General features: G+C 47.3%; 1 protein-coding gene across 8 annotated transcripts in view; it reads right to left on the bottom strand.

The window, feature by feature from the left end:
- Positions 1 to 17,626, bottom strand: part of LOC126536294 (uncharacterized) — a 151,192-nt gene that overhangs the window by 73,947 nt on the left and 59,619 nt on the right. For 7 of the 8 annotated variants that reach the window (XM_055073925.2, XM_055073928.2, XM_050183200.3 and 4 more), the window contains 2 exons: positions 15,588 to 16,118; positions 5,843 to 6,222 (listed from right to left, as the gene is read on the bottom strand). In XM_055073925.2, the coding sequence (XP_054929900.2) occupies positions 5,843 to 6,222; positions 15,588 to 16,118 (911 nt within the window). The remainder of the gene's footprint in view (positions 1 to 5,842; positions 6,223 to 15,587; positions 16,119 to 17,626) is intronic. The other variant, XM_055073931.2, reaches the window with a different exon arrangement.

The raw sequence follows: 17,626 nt of genomic DNA, 5'->3' as shown, positions 1-17,626 counted from the left end.
CCACTTATGCAGAATGCGTTTAAGTAATTAAGTAGGTCCGAAGCCGGGCAAACCTCCCTCCCTTTCTAACCTTCGCCCTATCTCCTTGACATCGTGTGTTGGCAAGACCCTTGAGTCTTGCTTTGACTCGCCTCTCTGATTTTCTTGAGGGAAGAGAATTCTTCCCCCATTCTCTTATCAGCTTTCGACGCCACGTCTGTGCACCGGACATGTTCCCGATCCTCCAGCACACCTTTATCTCACCCACCCTCCGCCAGATCCATGCTCTTGTGACTGTTGATGTCCGCAAGGCCTTCGAAGGTGTGTGCCGCGACCACATCCTGTCTCAACTCTCCTCCCTAGACTGCGGCAACAGCATGTACTCTTAGCTCTGCTCCTTCCTCTCTGAGTGGCTCGCTTTCGAGTGGACACACATCTCTCAGACCCCCACCTGCTCACCCATGGCATTACTCAAGGAGTGTTCTCTCTCCTACACTTTTTAACCTTGCTATGACCCCTCTCGCCTCCCAAATAGCCCAAATTCCTGACCTCCGCCACATCTTTTATGCCGACAACATCACCCTCTGGTGTTCGTCTGGTTCTCTCAATCACGTACAGGACACCCTGCAACGTGGCCTCGATCTCATTAACTCCTTTCTCTCCATTGCTGACTTGTCTCCTGCTCCGGAGAAATCCGAGCTTCTCCTTAACTACTACTCATAACAGCGCTCCCACAATGCCCTAATCTCCCTCCACCTTTCTGGCTCTCCCATTCCTATTGTCCCCCAATGCGAAGTTCTTGGCTTCCCTTTGCATGCAGCCAAGAATGTGCAAGCCCTCCACCATGCTGTCAGGACCTGTCACTCGGTAACTCAACTCTTGCGGCGCGTGGTCACTTGGCGCTCGAGCCTTCACGAGGCTCATGCATGCCGAGTTACCCATGCGCTCGCCCTCAACAAGTTCCTGTACTTTGTACCTTATGTTTCCTTCACCCACACTCAGCTTAACACCCTCGAGACCGCCCTTGTGGGCCTGTACAAGGCAGCTCTCAACCTCCCTATCACCACCTGTACTGCTAAGCTCTTTGCCACAGGCCTCTTCCATCCTCTTCGTTCTCTTCTCTCTCTCTACCGTGACTCCCAGCTTGCCCGGCTTTCTCTTCCCCGTCAGGGTCAGTGGTTACTGGCCAAGGTGGGTATCTCTCCCATTCCCGTTTCCACCTTTACCTCTCCAAAATCCACCCCAGCTCCCAATCTCCGCATCCTCCCCCTGCCGTCCAATATGTCCCCTGTCCTGCATGCCGGCCGTCGTCACGCGGCCGCGCAGCATCATTCCCCTCTCTTTACTACCCAGGGAGTAGCCTACATGGATGCCTCTTTCATAGCTCCTCGAGGTTCCTGCGGCTATGCAATCTACAATTCCCACCTCCCAACACCTGAAACTCACACGAGTGGGCCGTACCTACACCCTCCGAACACACTCTCTCTTGAGGTCCTTGCCATTGTACATGCCCTACAATCATTTCCCTCACTTCCCTCGCTCCCAGGGTACACGACATACACCGAATCCCAAGCCGCCATTCACCCCAAACAAAACCGCATCCTACCCCATTCACTCCAACAGGAGGTCGAACGAGCGGTCTCTGCACTTCAACCTTCTACAGTTTTCCTCTGCTGAGTCCCTGGGCATTCGGGGATTGGCGACAATAAGCTGGCCTATCAGCTTGCCCGTGACATTTTTAACCGGGCAACGTTGATCCCTGGTCCAGGCCCTCGGAGGATTCTGGGGGGCTCTCCCTGTGCTGCACTATCAAGGCAGTTTACCTCCAGCTCCGTCTCGACAAGCGCGCCTCTACCCCCCCCCCCCCCCCCCCTCATCCATCACTCACTGTGCCGGAGGCTCGCCTTCTGCGGCACATCCAAATGAATGCACTGGTTACCCTTTCCCGCCTCTTTCTCTATCGCTATCGCTCCGACCCCTCCTGTCCCAACTGCCCCTCTACTTATGCAGACCTATCCCATTGCCTATTCTACTGTCCGGCTGCTCATTCCATCACCACCTGGCTCGACTGGCTTGGTGGTGAAGGTGAATAGGAACAGCGTCGACTGGCCAGCCATGCAGTCGATATGCTCGGCCTCTAATTTTGGGCTGAATAAAAGTCTTATACTATTACTATTACTACTACTACTACTATATATATATTTGCGGAACAATCGCGGTTCTTTTGGATCCCTCATTTACTGCTCTACCAAGTTAAGTGCCAAAACTGACTCGTGTTGTTACTCGGGAAGTTCTGTAACGATGTGTGGTTACCAGTCCCGTACAACCGCATAGAGCGCAGGACGCTGCAGTTCTAGACGTACTGCGCCCACCACAGGAAGTTAGAAAAACACGCACATTAGCATAGCAGAGTAGTGACTACGTCAGGCGACTCAACTGATAACTGTAGAAGCATCATTCAAAACACATGGAATTATTCTCCACTTCCGGCCACGTTTTCTCTACTTCCTTTTTAATAAGAGGATGTTGATTGATAAATATTTTCACAAACAGCAGTCAAATTTGTCAATTTTCATTTTTCCTTCCTGTTTGGCTGTTGCTTTGGCTCTTTCCCTTGGTAGATCGCTTAATTTCTCAACTCCTTGCGACTCTTGTTTCCAGTTGCCAATTTTGCACGAAAAGTGCTGTATAATTAGGAAAAACCACACAAGGTAGCAGGTGACCGTCATATTTCTTCTGGGTTTAACGGTTATTACAGGGTCTGATGATGGACACTGTTTCACATTATTTTCCATCTTATCTAACCAGTATCAGGGGTATATGGTTCTGAGGACCTACTAGCGTCGCGCCGAGCCATCACTCGAGGAAATAATGAAGCAAAAAGAAAAGTTAAAAGCAATTGCCATTTTCTCCGGCCGCAACTTGTTCCACGAGCATACAGACCAGGTGACTACGAACCGAATCCCTTTCCTGGTCCCTGGATCAGTCTAAACAAAGAAAGTTGAACTAACGAAGCAACAGCGATGCGCATGATCACTGAATAGATGGTGACAACTGAACTCAACTGGAGTTAATTGCACAGGCACCGAATCGATGAAAAAACTGGCCTTCCCACCCCAGGAGATGCCAATAACTACCGCCATCCAAAAAGAGTGAAAAAATCGACAACCATTCCACTCTGTGAAGATGAAATGGCAGTGAGAGCTGACAATAGTCAAAACTCTTAAACAAAAAGCAAAGTGCTTCCCCTCCGCCGCGGATCGGCCCAAAGGTAGTGCAATGCCAGGCCAATCTGAAGCAGAGGTGAAGCAGGCGTTTAGCAGTCCCCATACGTAGGCCCATCCCGAAGATTTCAAAGGGCGCATTACAGGTTTCCGAGTCCACAAGGGTGTGTGCCACTGAGCTTGGACTCTTTCTGCACTATCACCAGGATTGGCCCACATGACGATTTTTTCTGTTGAATGCCGAAAGAACTAAGGAAGGTTAGTCATATACAGCTTTTGCTGTAAAAAACAGCAAAACGTTGACCGCCAAATAGACTGATTTGTCGGCGCTTTAGGAATGTGCGTGAGGAGTGGTGGCGTGGGCGGGGAGGGGGGATGTGCCACTTAATTTCGCCCCTCCCCCTGGGCCCCTGGGTATGTGCCTGCCAAGAATTAACAACCCACACACTCATTCAGTTTTACATCTGCAAAACAATAGCATGTAAAGCACTTTGCACACTTGCCTAGAGCACAGGTGCAGTATGCTTGTGCCATCTACCACAAGCCGTTAAATCAAGTCATTTTTGTGAGCATGCACAGTGTGTGATGGGCTCATCTCTGCAGCTTGTGCTGGTTTTCACTCCACAATTAGCTCCTCATCAACAGCAGCGCCCTACATCAGGCAAGCCCTAGTGGTCATCAACCTGCCAGGGAATAGCCTGTCTTTATCCTATCATGCATTGTATCAGTTATTTGCACTGCATACAGCAACTAGCAATGGCCTGCCAAACAAGCAGAGCCTATGCAATGTAGGACTTTTTTTCGGTTGTGTTCCTTTCTTATCCACTGCTCACGATTGACCTGTAATAGTTGACGAAGCGCAAGAAGGAAAATAGAGGGAATGGAATCCTTATATTATCCCTGCACAGCACTCATGAAGAGGAAGATGTCGCAATCTGGTGACTTCCTGCATATGACATAAACAATACTGCTGCTCATCATTCTCAAACTCTAGGCACGAGTAGTAGGAGCTGTACTCATGATATTCTCTTAGAAATTGAACAGTCAGCCAGCCAATAACTAAGGGCTATAGCAGTACACTACAGCAGAACCTAATTGATAAGATCCCGTTTTGTACGATTGGCGCCAATGTTTACAATCAAGAACACAAAAATGATCCAATACAGTTACGTTTCATTTTTACTGGCTGGTAAGTTCCCGGAATGTTCAGTACACTGCAAAACAACGATCGCACGATACATTTTCCAGCCAGTAGATCCCATGTAAGGAAGAAAAGGCGGAAGGTACACACAATCGAAAACTGTGACTGCCCGTTACAGCCTCGCTACTCACTCAGCCACGTCATGTGAAAGCACCATGTACACTCAGTTTCCTATTCCATTACCAGCAAATCCTCTTGCACATCATCACACACCCCATTCACAGCTATTGCCGCCAGCCCTACTGCGATGAGCATCTTCACCTATCTGTGTCACAGCACACGTGGCATAGTGCCATTGGAAGTATAGTGCATGCTATTAATAGGCGATAGCCCAAACGCACCACCGTTCCCTGTTGCAGGCGGCGCGAAGTAAGCATCACGTTTTGCTCAGGCAGCATTGTATTCTGGTATCGCCCAACAACTCGATTTCATTTGGGTTCCTTGCTGCAGTCTTAACACACTACGCAATACAGGAACGAGAATGCAAGTATCGGGCCTCTCAAGCCCCATCAGCTCGCCACGTGTCGGCCTCTCGTACCACAATGATTCATGCCGAGCGAGCACATCAGAACTTCCCGCTAAAGTGCCCCCCCCCCCCCCCCCCCCCCCGAAGAGGCTACTGACTCGGACCAAATTTGAGGAGCACAAGCCTAAGCTTGCCAAGGACACAAAAATGACCCTGAGCATCTCTTGCCGCTTGTGCCCCACCCACTCAGCAGGCATAGGTGCCTCGTGTTACAACAATTCGCACAACGCTTTGCATTACATAGATAAAAACTATAGTAGAGTCCACCAAATTTTTTAGTACATTTCTCTCCTTTTCTTTTTCTTTTTTTTAGGCAGGTACAGTAGACAGTAGATAGGTACAGTAGAACCTATCAACAAGGTTCTACTGTACCTTGTTTTTTCCTCTAGTGTTGTTCTCCATTCACAACGTAAAGGGTCAATCAGACTAAGCAACTCTTGCACTATGTGCCAAACCACATGGTCGAGAGTAAGAGATCAGTATTTAGTAGGCAACAATGCATTAGCAGTGGCTACACTAAGCCTATTAATGTCATTTACGAGGCCAGCAAAATATATTGCGTCACAATACAAATGGCTATGACATGGAAGAGGAACTTGGAGCACTCAATTTAGATGAAGCCTCACAGACCATCACAAATTGGACACATAAGTATGCATTCTTGTTCAGAAAGGTATCTACTTAACATATGTGAAAGTAAATAGTCGAAACATGCACAGCTTTTGCTTGTTGCACGTCAACTGCACACTGTGGAGGTGTGTTGCAGACTTTTTTTTTTTTCCCTCACTCTTCTGTGCAGACTAGTGAGAACATACTTGGGTCCTATCCTTTCCATAACGATGCCATGAGACAGGTAAAGCAGGCACATGATGAATTTGGAGATAGCACTTCCTTTAATTTCTGAATACTTACACTTGTTAACCGGTCTACCAAGACTGCTATTTCTTCGGCAGATGAGACGGGAGTTACAGGATAAGTAGCCAATGCAGCTGCGCGGAGCCCAAGCTCTGCGACAGCCCGTGCGGCCGCAGTTTCTTTTGCCTCGTCCTGCGTGGCCTTCTCCTCGGGATACGATGGGAACCTGCGTTCCCCAAGCCGCAACGTGGCCAACCAGGCTGCAGGCCCTTTCTTGCGCTGGCTCCTGTCCTGCATGGTGCTGTAGGAGTGCGCAAGGCCCTCCCGATGTGCATATGCCAGGACAAGCTGGCAGTTGGGCGTCTGAGGAATGGCTACGTCATCCACAGTGAAGTGCTTGCCCCTCACTGGTATTTCATCTTCCTCTTCTACAGCTGCTGCAATGGACCGAAAAAAAAAAAGAAAGAAGAGGGAGCAATGGCTTACTTCATTGTAACTTTGTCTATTCCACCACACCAGTGAGATTTGTGCAATTTGCAGCAGCTACTAACTATATCGAGTACTATATGACTGCTATTATCCCTTCTTACTCTTTTTTCTTGGAAACTGTCTCATGCAGTGCCGTGTGTTCGTGAGAGTGCTGACTGCATTACTATTCTGTTGTCAAGAGTGGATGCAGTAGGTTAACTCCGCATGCTCGCATGTGAGCTTAAGTTGAATCAATTAAATTTTGCTGACCTTAAAAAAGAGACAGTACCTTTGTTTTTTAAATATCTACCTAAAACTCTGCCTTCATGCAGCTTGCCATGATGTGACACCTCTCTCATGTGTTGTCTATGGCTGCAGGTAGTATTCACGAATTCCCACTCATTTCTCATTGGCCAGTAGTTCCTGAATGTGCAGTTTGTGGGTGCAAAGCGGCGATTGCACATCTATGCAAATGTGCTCATTTCAGTGTGCAAAGAATAGCACCCTGCACCACGCCTAACCAACTCTAGAAACGTCTCCTCACGGAAAGCTGAATTCTTGGGCACTGGTCACAAGCAATGTCAGCCTGAGCTTCCTTCTGCAATAATGTTTATTCTGTAGCATCTGTATAGAAGACTAATCATTGTCAGGCACCTCATTGAGTTTGTGAAAATAGGTGAATTCAATCTTTCTTTTATTACCCTTTCCCCTTATCCTCAGTGCAACAAAGCCAACCAGACGGTTATTCTAAATAGCCTCTCTACCCTTCATCTATTATTTTATTTCCCCTTCATACAGCAAAGACATACTGCACTTCCAGTAAAGCAGGCAACATACCTTTAGCATAAAAGGCAAGGGGAAGCATTGGTAAAGAGTTCTGAGACATGAGCAGAAAGCAGAAAGGATAAGCATTAAGTGCAGCAAGAACAGCTACTCACTGTAATACCTTTAAAACACATTGACATCCCACACCAGAGTCCACCTGGGATCCAATATGTTATTACGCAAAATAAGGAAAAAAATGTATGCAGTAGAGATCATGTACAAACAAAAATATCTAATAAAAGCACAGGTAAAATACTGCGCAACGAAACCAGATCCCTGCTGTGTACTTTTCATAGCCGGAAGTGTTCAGATCCAATCTACACAGCCACAATACTTGAAGGGACATTAAAAACAATTTATAGATCTATTTATTTGCTTCATACAATTTGAATGCACGATGCCTACTCCTCATTCTACAAGTTCCGCGCTAAGTTAGTGCTTTTCTCAATAAACAAAAGTTTATTTGTACTTCCTATGCTATGTTTCCATGACTGCACATATGACGCACAAGAGTCTTCAAACAAGATAACATGAACCAGTGCAAATCAAATTTAAATGAGTGGAAGCACACAACACAAAACAGGCTTCATGAATCAGTGCAAACAAACAAATACAGCAGAGCTGTTAACCCAATTACAGTAAATTCAAATTTTCACTTAATTCAATCCTGGTATGGGTCCTGGCCAGCACCCATACAATTATTCTCACTGGATAATTCAACTTGACTGGTCTGTACGCACAAAGATATCTGGCTGCAGCAAATGTCCTAGCAGCGCTAGGGGACAGCGAATGAGGCGAAAGCACATTATCTCCTACTAATGTCTGGCCTGCCATCAGCAGACTTTTCAAACGAAAATGTTCATCACCATAATAACTGTGTTGATGGGATTCTAACGCACACTTTCTTCCAAAAAAATTGATCCAAAAATTGCCTGTATGTTACAATGAGGTAGGGAACCAAAAATGCATTTACAGCGCTGGCGCAGCCTGCTGTTCAAGCTAGCATCACTGCCATTATCATGACAGGCTGACGAAAGTTTTATACAGGATAGTGACAGACAAACCCACTTTCAAGCTTTAATCTCAAGAGCTCATCAAAAAAGGGCAAAGCACTGAGTGCAACAGCAAGATTTTGCATTGCACTTGAACTTCTCAAACAGTGTTCCAATGATATGCGAATCCGACTAATGCAGAAGTGACACACACAGGTGCACCAAAATTTCTGGCACCCTTAAAAGCTTTATAGTCCATCATGTAGGGCCTGTAATGACATCGCACCGGCCACGGTACGCTGCCCATAAAGAACCCACACCAGTAAAATTACATCACTTTCAGGTTTACGCGCTGATATTGTTTTGCACTTTTAATATTCAATAGTCTGAGAAGAGTTAAGATAAAAGGTATGCACTGTGAATGTTATCTTTCATGCCATTTATTTGCATGCTTTCTCAAAATTCTGAAGAATAATTTAGTCAAGAACATAAGACCTGGTATGAGCAACTTTAGAACCATGACTAATGTAGCAATATAACCAACATATATGGCATAGATAAGTATAGCATACATATATTTGTACAATGAAATCTTGATATAACGAACTTCAGGGAACCACGAAACATTGCAGTCACCTCTTGCCCTGTGCTGTTATTTTCCTTAGATTCCACCACCCCACACCACCAAAGAACTATACAGTGTGTGCCACGTAACTTGAGCCAAGCATTAAAAATATGCAAATGCCACGCAGCTGGAATGAACCAAAGGAATGTTGTTTGCCTTCAATTGGAGGCACTCAGATTATTTTTTTTCATTCTACCTAATTAGATAATTAATCTTAGTTAATTAAGTGCCTTCTCAAATATTATAATTAGACCAAATGTGTCATTGAGAAAATTGTAGGGTAACATGAAAAAATTGGAGGACGCTTAAGCTTCGCCTTCAAGAGTGGAACGCGACAGCGTTCCCGTCGACCCGCCAAGGGGTGTAAGACACGCTACGGCGCAGCGACTACGCGCCCCGCATCGGACGCGGTGAGCGTCGAGCAACGCAGCGTTCGGCGCGACAACGAAATGTGCGCCTGAGCAAGCGACGCACGCCTGAGCCTTAGAAACAGCTCGTTTCTAAGGCAACACCGCTCACTAGAGGCGCTTTTGTACCACTTTGAAGCATCGAACTCGTGGCTCAGTGGTAACGTCTCCGTCTCACACTCCGGAGACCCTGGTTCGATTCCCACCCAGCCCATCTTGCAAGTTGTTTTTTATTCATGAAGTGCCTGCTGGGATTTATCGCTCACGGCTAACGCCGCCGACGCCGACACCGACGACACCGGCTTTTCTGCAACACGAGCTCCTTAACGCTATCACGTTAAAACTTTCGATACTGCTTTCTGTTGCTCAATACGTGCTATATAAAAGTGTTTGTCTGAGCATGAAAGAAGCCTGCAAATACCATCAAAATGCTGCGCGATTGGCCGCTCAAGGTACTTTGCGTGTATTCGAACTGCGTGTACCAAAACTAGAGATAACGCATCCTCCACTACTAAATGTGCGAGAAGACAGCTTACATGATGCCACATCATCTCGGCACGCCAACTTTTTGCACACGCAGCAGATTACATCTAAGGCACGGAGCACAGCTGCATATGCGCTCAGCCACGCTTACAGCCATGCGCAGCTACGATGGAGACTTGCGCCTACTTACCCCCACTCAGCAACTCGCACATGTTTGATCACGCTACCGCAAGCTGTTTACCCTCCCCCTCTTTCCCTTTGCTTGCACGGGAAGGTGGTACTCGTGAAGACACCTTGTCTCACATTCGCAGACTTTCGCTCGCACCTAAAGCACAAAGTGCGCAGGGCGCAATATGATCTTATCACACTTGTACTTTATACGGAACATGGTGCAACTCCAATTCAGTGGTCGCTCTTGTCACGCAGTGGGCAATTTGAGAGGCCATTTGAGAGGTGCATTTGCAAACAGCCACTTGCAATTCAATCATTTGACCATCCGCATCCTCGGAAGTTTCCATTTGTTGTCTCAGCATTCCCTATCATCAGCAGTGAAATTTCATTATATTGAAGTGGCATACAAACATACTTCGTTATATTGAGGTTCTAAATACATGGTGTTCTATGGACAAAAGATTACAACAAGTTAAATACGAGGCTTGATCCAGAAATAAGGTTCCCAAAGAGCTCCAGTCACATGGAAACGTGCGAGGCGAAATTCGGCAACACTGCTGCATGCGGCAGTTCCCCCACTTTCGTTTCCCCCCCGGCAGCGCTTTGCTGCACCCCTCATTCTTGGCTCAGCAGCCATCCGATATGGAGGTTTTCATTGTTGATCCCACCGAGTGCGAGATTCGTTTCGTAACTCACTTTTTCCATGCCAAAGGGACTCCACCCATGGATATTCATCGTCAGTTGACAGAGGTGTATGGCAACAAGTGTATGTCCGTTCAACACGTCCGAAAGTGGCGCAGGGAGTTTAGTGGCAGTCGGAAGGAAGTCCACGATGAAGAACAAAGTGGAAGACAGTCAGTTTCGGAGGCGGTTATTGAGATGGTCCAACGCAAAGTGCTTCAAAACAGGAGGATCCCCATCCGTCAACTTGTTGCTCAGATTCCTGAAAGTTCTTACAGTTAGGATCGGCCTGCAGGGGTACTGACCTGCAAACCTTTCCCAGCCCGCTGGAGCTGTTTTGAATGACTTGTGGGGGTGGCGATCTTTGGCAAATTGAACCCTTCCCAGCCCGCTGCGACGAGTCGCTTTGTAAAACCTACAATGCACCTCCTCAGAGAACAGCGACTCCAGCAACGTTAGCCGACCATGCACCTCCTTCGGAGAACCGACGGCACCAACAAGGAAAGCCACGTTTGGCGGACCGTGTATTGTCAGTTGGTTCGCTGTCGCCTTCACAGTCTACTTGCAGCAAGGGAACTCCTGGAAAAGGGCACTTTGCGGTGCGTTTTCGCAGGCCCCAGAATTCGTCACAGTCTGCTGACAGTCGCGGCGGCTACCTGAGAAGTCAGCTCTGCAATCAAGAGGTGCCCACTGGGGTCAAGCGTGACAACCTGTCTAATGGGGACCCACTCCACTCGGTGTGTTCCGGGAATCCAAAGCGCAGATGTGAGTTTGTGAACCCTCCCCCTCAATGGCGGGTCGACTACGCCTCCAACGACTGTGGACGGTCTGACTAGACGAAGGTTGGACGGCAGTTTTCTCTCACCTAGGGATCTAGGGAAGACAGAGGGTATTTAATCAGATGTTTTTGGCTGTGTTCTTCATGCTTTTGCGCTTGGGGCTTCGTGCTCCGTCTTTCGTACTCCATTTGGGAGTCATGCTAGACTGTTGAAATGCATCTCCTGTCGTAATGCAAATATTGTAAATAAATCCAGTACTCCTAGTCCTCGATGAGAGCAAGTTCCTCCCTACAACCACGTCCCAAGCGTGGCTGAGTTGGACAACGGCATGGGCCAGCTACCACTTATTTCCTGCCCGACCACAAATTCTACAACTGGTTGCCAGCAGTGGGACTGTCCTCCAACTCTTACACGGTACAGTGGAAAGCTTTGACTGAAAAAGTGGGGTATCACAAGTGTTGTGCTCTATGGTACCGTGGCTATTGACATCAGACCACAAGGAGAAACTTGCCTTGACTGTGCTCGCCGGTTTCTTCAAAAGTGCCAAGGAAGGATTGTTGGACTCCATTGTTATGGGAGACGAAACGTGAGTGTTTCATTTCACTCCCGAAGCGAAACAAAAATCAAAACAGTGGCGTCACCCAGAGTCACTAATTGCAAAGAAGTTCAAACTCCTTCTGCAGGCAAAGTCATGGCCAGTGTTTTTTGGGATTGTAAAGGGATACTGCTGATCGATTTCATGGTACATGGGACAATCAACTCAGACAGTTATTGTGCAACACTAAGAAAACTCAGGCAAGCTATCCAGAACCGCCGGCGAGGACGACTGGAAGCCGGTGTAAGGCTGCTTCATGACAACGCCCGACCTGACGTCTCCAGTCAAACCCAGGAACTATTGACAAACTTTGGGTGGACTGTCATGCCCCCACCCACCATACAGTCCAGACCTCGTGACTAGTGATTATCACTTGTTCCCCAAGTGAAAAGAACATTTCAGTGGCCAACGCTTCCGGAGCGAGAATAAAGTCGAACAAGAGGTGAGACGCTTCCTCAACGGGTTGGCAGTGGAGTTCTACGATATTGGAATACAGAAATCGAAGCGCCGTCTACAAAAACGCATAGGAAAAAATGGCGTTTATGTAATAAAATAGAGTAAATTTCATCTTTCCAAGTATGTAAATTTCTGTGAGAATAAACAATGTTGTCTATTTCTAAAAGTGATGGGAACCTTATTTCTGGATCAACCCTCGTATTTGTTATATTGAGAAATTTGTTCGTTATATCGAGGTTTAACTGTGTGTGTGTGTGTGTGTGTGTGTGTGTGTGTGTGTGTGTGTGTGTGTGTGTGTGTGTGTGTGTGTGTGTGTGTGTGTGTGTGTGTGTGTGTGTGTGTGTGTGTGTGTGTGTGTGTGTGTGTGTGTGTGTGTGTGTGTGTGTGTGTGTGTGTGTGTGTGTGTGTGTGTGTGTGTGTGTGTGTGTGTGTGTGTGTGTGTGTGTGTGTGTGTGTGTGTGTGTGTGTGTGTGTGTGTGTGTGTGTGTGTGTGTGTGTGTGTGTGTGTGTGTGTGTGTGTGTGTGTGTGTGTGTGTGTGTGTGTGTGTGTGTGTGTGTGTGTGTGTGTGTGTGTGCGCGCGCGCGCGTGCGTGCGTGTGTAGAGAGAGAGAGAGAGAGAGAGAAGTGCTTGGTACCCAAAGTGTGATTGTTGAGCAGTAGATGGTCTTTCGAAAAAAGCTTTTTACTTTTTGCCCTTCAGTCTAAGGGTCAAGTCCCCGCCTAAACAGCAGCCAATAGCCCTTGGGCCCTTGCGGCATCTTCGGTTAGCTGGAGGTTATTTTTTTTTAATCAACTGGGAAACTAGGTACAATGACTAATCTTATTTTAGAGTATTGTACTGGCGTGGCTCTTTCATGTGACGTCATAGGTGAACACATTTACTAATTTCACTTTCGCTGTCATCATCAGATGGATTGCAATCTGCCGCACTAAAGCGCCACATGGATGATGCCATGCTTGTTTGAAAGCATGGAAAAATCTCACAAGAGGGCAAACTCAGCTCACATGGAATTCCTACTGCCATCTAACGTGAAAAAAAAAATCACATAGACATGTTAAAAACAAAACCACAAATGCCATCTATGTACTAAACGGAAAAACGTCCTTTATGACCTTAGCTCATCAAAAGCCATTCAAAAGCGGCAAAATACCCAAGACGAGATCATCTCATAAGTAAAAAATTTTGATCGCTTGTGACAATGAGATTGTCAAAAACTCTTAAGGGGTTAACGAAGGTGTACTAGAGCCCAAAACAGGCTCATATACGAGGCACGCATGGCAGGCATAATGAGAGCTCGAATTGCCACAGCGACGTCATAAACAGCTCTTAATGGCTACCAGTATGCTTACCGGGCTTCTAGATGGTCGTACTGTGACTGGAGACGCGTGCCTGTATTGGCGGCGAGGAGTTACGGAGTCGCCATCTGTCGGAAGCGCGCCTCCCTTGCATAGTATGAGGGATCACGCGGCGCGCTCCTCATAGGTTTCGCTTACGCCGCTCAATAAGAACACGCGGCAGCCCTCCTGGACATTTACGTAGGTACTCTCAAAACAAGGGAAGTTTTTGACTGTTTATATAATAATCTTGGGCAAATTGAAAGCACAGAATCGTTTACAGACGCTCTCTCTTTACCGAATACGTACAGTGAACGCCACTGCGCGTAGTCGCTGCGATGGAGTCTCCCGAACCAACTTCTTGCGTGAAAGGTAGCCAAATGTTGAGAGTAAACTATATGAAATATGTTCTTATAATGGGCTGTCTGTATAACCAAATGGGGCATAACAGAATGGAGCCTCAATCCAGCGATCGCACGGGTTCGCAGCGACTGACTGCGCGTCTGCATGCATGTCCATGCACAATCTTTTGCTTTCGCTGTGAATCTGTCTCGCGTGTGTTATCTCTCTCTACAACAAACAACGGATGGAGGAGGAAAACGCCGATCTGTCTCCGCCGTTGTGTAAATCTAATTCCGTTATAGAGACTTCGACGCCTAGCTATGGCGGCTGTGATGTGCCGCCGCAACAATTCAATCTTTTTTTGTCTTCTAAATTCTTGGACATTTCAATATTATTTCTCAAGTTGCGCCGCACTGTATGTTTATCGGTCTTCTTAGCATACGATTTCCCTCTGCTTTTTTGTAATCCAGTGCATTAATTCATAACACAAACATGACCAGATGCCGTGCCTTTTTATAATGTGTGCCTTACCGCTCCCATTTCATTCCAGTGAACTTGCCAGTATCTAGCGTCAACAAGTTCCTAGACGAAATCGTCATAACATTAGCCGGGCAGCGGGCGCAGACAAGCGTCTCAGTGCGCATTTTCTGCTACTCAACGAACATCGCGCAGTCCCAGCGCCGTAGCAGAAATGTTCCTCGCATCTGTGCTTGCTGCATACCCGAGTTGTAGCCGATGGCTGTCTGCTGGTTCTAAGTTTCACCAGCCAAGCTTCACGCAGCTTCTTGCCCTGCGGCTACGTGTGAATAAGGCTGACGCCGAGCTCCGTTGCGTAAGTCCGGCACTGCAGCGCCGAGCAGTAGCCTACCATGCTGCATGCCTTCAAAGGCCGCCACTACCTATTATAGTACTTTCAAATGTTGTCAAGCAGACACCCAAGGCGGTAAAGCCTCACCACTTAATCAGGACCACAGCGCAGGTGGGACTTTAAACTTTCATTTGCAGTTTGCTTCGGCACTTCCGAAGTAGCCGATGCGGCCGCTGTGTCCACGTGATCCCTCATGCCATGTCACGCCGACGGTGGGGCTAGCTTTTCCAGTGGTGAAGATCGCCCCCAATAATCAAGAAACGCATACTACATCCTGCGACAGTGGCCTCGTTACAGTCTTGGCTTCACTGCATAACACAGCTGTACTGTGGCGAAGCTAATCAATCAAGTTCAAATTACTCGGCGAAGGCTCATTTTGAGATCAAAATAACGGGTTTGGGCCCACAGAAATGTGTGGGCGCCGGCCAGGACCTTTGGTCGGGAGCAAATTGATCAAAAAATTGAATTAACCTGAGTCGAATCAACAGAACTGTACTGTATAGTAGGGTGAAGTGGCGAAGTTGTTAGTCTAGGCATGGGCCACCACTCCATTTGCAACTGTAGCAGAATCGTTTCAAAAAATGCATAATATAATGCATAATATCAAACCAGAATACGAAAACACAATGAACACGTGGAGGACATGTGGTTCACATATGGCAATGAGAAGCTGTTAAGAAGTGTAAGTAAACTCTGCAGATGTATTCTCTTGCCAGTTGCCAGAATAGGCAGCATACCACTTTTTCTGAAGAGAAGCTTTTTTTTGCCTACTCACGTCGTGGCTTGCTCAGCGGCCCAGAAGGTGAGGGCACTAGTGGTGACTGGACCGATGGTGTACTGGACATGTGTACAGGTTGCAAGGAAGAAAGTGTCAGTGCCTTGGTGGCAATAGGTTCATGAAACCGCAGTGAAATGCCAAGTTCCTTTGGAGCAGGTGAAGACAATGTGGGACTTGGCACCAGGCTTGGCATAGCCGCTGCGGCTGCTGTCGCTACTGCAGCTGCATGTTCAGGCGAGGGCATAGGGATGAAATCCAGGGAAATGGGTTGCCGAAATGGGTCAAACCGGGGCTGGCCTGTTTCGTTCTTGAGCCTCCGTTCTGTGAGCATACTTGGCGTTGCCTCTGTGCTGGTGGACTTTGGCTGTGCTGGCGCTGCCATCAATGTAGTCGTACTGGATCCTAGCTTGTCAGCCCAGTCAAAGGTCTTGTTGGTTGTTGCTGTTGCCACTGGTTCGGCTGGTTTTGAACAGACACTTGATGCCACTCTTTGCTTGATGTCTTTGCCACTCGGAGCCGTGTCACTTCCTGGGTGAAAACGGTACAGTAGCATCACTGGGACCAAGCTCAATGCAACCAACTATGCTGGCACTACTGAACATGTGGAACATGGATGTGGCAATTCAGATGCAAGCAGAACAATGAGACAATCACTGGAGAATACTAAAAGTCTAAGTTTATCCAAACTTCATTATGCATAAATTTGCATTTGTAAGGGAAAACTAAAGATGCATGTTTCCAATTTCCACACAGTCAAAATCTCCCTTGGGTATTTTTTTTGTGTACATTATATTGTTGTAATCATACATAAGGCATGAGATTTCTGCTAATACTACAAAAAGGTTTCCAACTTTTTTTTGTTTTTAATCCGCCTTTTGCATTACGCTGTGGTACCACCTTAGCGGGCTCCACGAGAAACAAAATGTACGGCATCAGGGCACCCCGGGATGCAGAGAAGCACATTGCATGAAGCAAGCTGAAATGGTTTTGTGCAGTCATTGTTATTTTCGTTTTGTGTGAATGGACACTTCCTGGCCAGGACACACACATAGGCTAGCAACAACTCTGGCATTACTTAGAATGACAAGTCGTCGAAATATGACGACGGGCTTTTGTGCAGCTACACCGGCAAAATCCGTCAGCATGCAATGTGCCTCTGAACGAATACATTGCCCCGTAACATGACTGCCACAGCACCTACACTTGTACAGTAAAACCTCGTCAAACCGTACCCGCTTAAACAGTAGTCTCGTTTTAAAAGTAGTACATCTATTCCCTGACTCAGCAGCCACTGAACATAATGTGTTTTGTATCCGCATAAATCATACCAGCTTATTGCGTATGTATCAGTTAACATGTAGTGTTTCCACTTATTGTCGTGCAAACATGGCGGTGCATTGTCTCCATCGGGTGGCCCGGCAGAACAACAAGCCTCAGAGATCAGAACAATAGCCTCCAAGCACACTGTGCATTTGCACGTGAAGCCACATCAACACCAACATCATTTCGACGCCGTGCCAGAGAGCGTAGTGGTGTTGTGCAAACAAGGACTCGCGTCATGCCGAAGCTCGGATAAAAAAGACACTGGGTGCTGAGCATAGAAGAAAAATTAGACACTGTCCGTGCTATCGAACGTGACACGAAGTCGGCGCTGGTATGCGACAAGGATCTACTGTTGACTATGGTGTGTGAAGAAGTTGCTTGGCAGCACTGCTGTGACCGAGAAAAAATGTCGGCTACGAGGTTCAACTTTTTGCCATCGTTGGCTCTGTTGTTGCCGAACTAGCAACAGTGATGAGGACGACACGGAAAACAACAGCACGGGCGATTCAGGCCAGACAGTGGCGGAAACTGCGCATTACGTCAGCTTCATGAATGCAATCGTCGCGACGAGAACAGCACCCTGCAATTAAAAAGGCGCCCCGCGACTTCTGCAGCACTACCACCCACCTGCATGGAGACCATGCAATGCCAACGAGGAATCTGCCATGCGAGTGTTTGCCAAGGAGAGGGGGCTGGCTGAAAAGCTGGCTCAC

Source organism: Dermacentor andersoni, chromosome 4 (genome assembly GCF_023375885.2).
Source record: "Dermacentor andersoni chromosome 4, qqDerAnde1_hic_scaffold, whole genome shotgun sequence".
Taxonomy (NCBI): domain Eukaryota; kingdom Metazoa; phylum Arthropoda; class Arachnida; order Ixodida; family Ixodidae; genus Dermacentor; species Dermacentor andersoni.
This window is presented reverse-complemented; position numbering and strand designations above follow the sequence as displayed.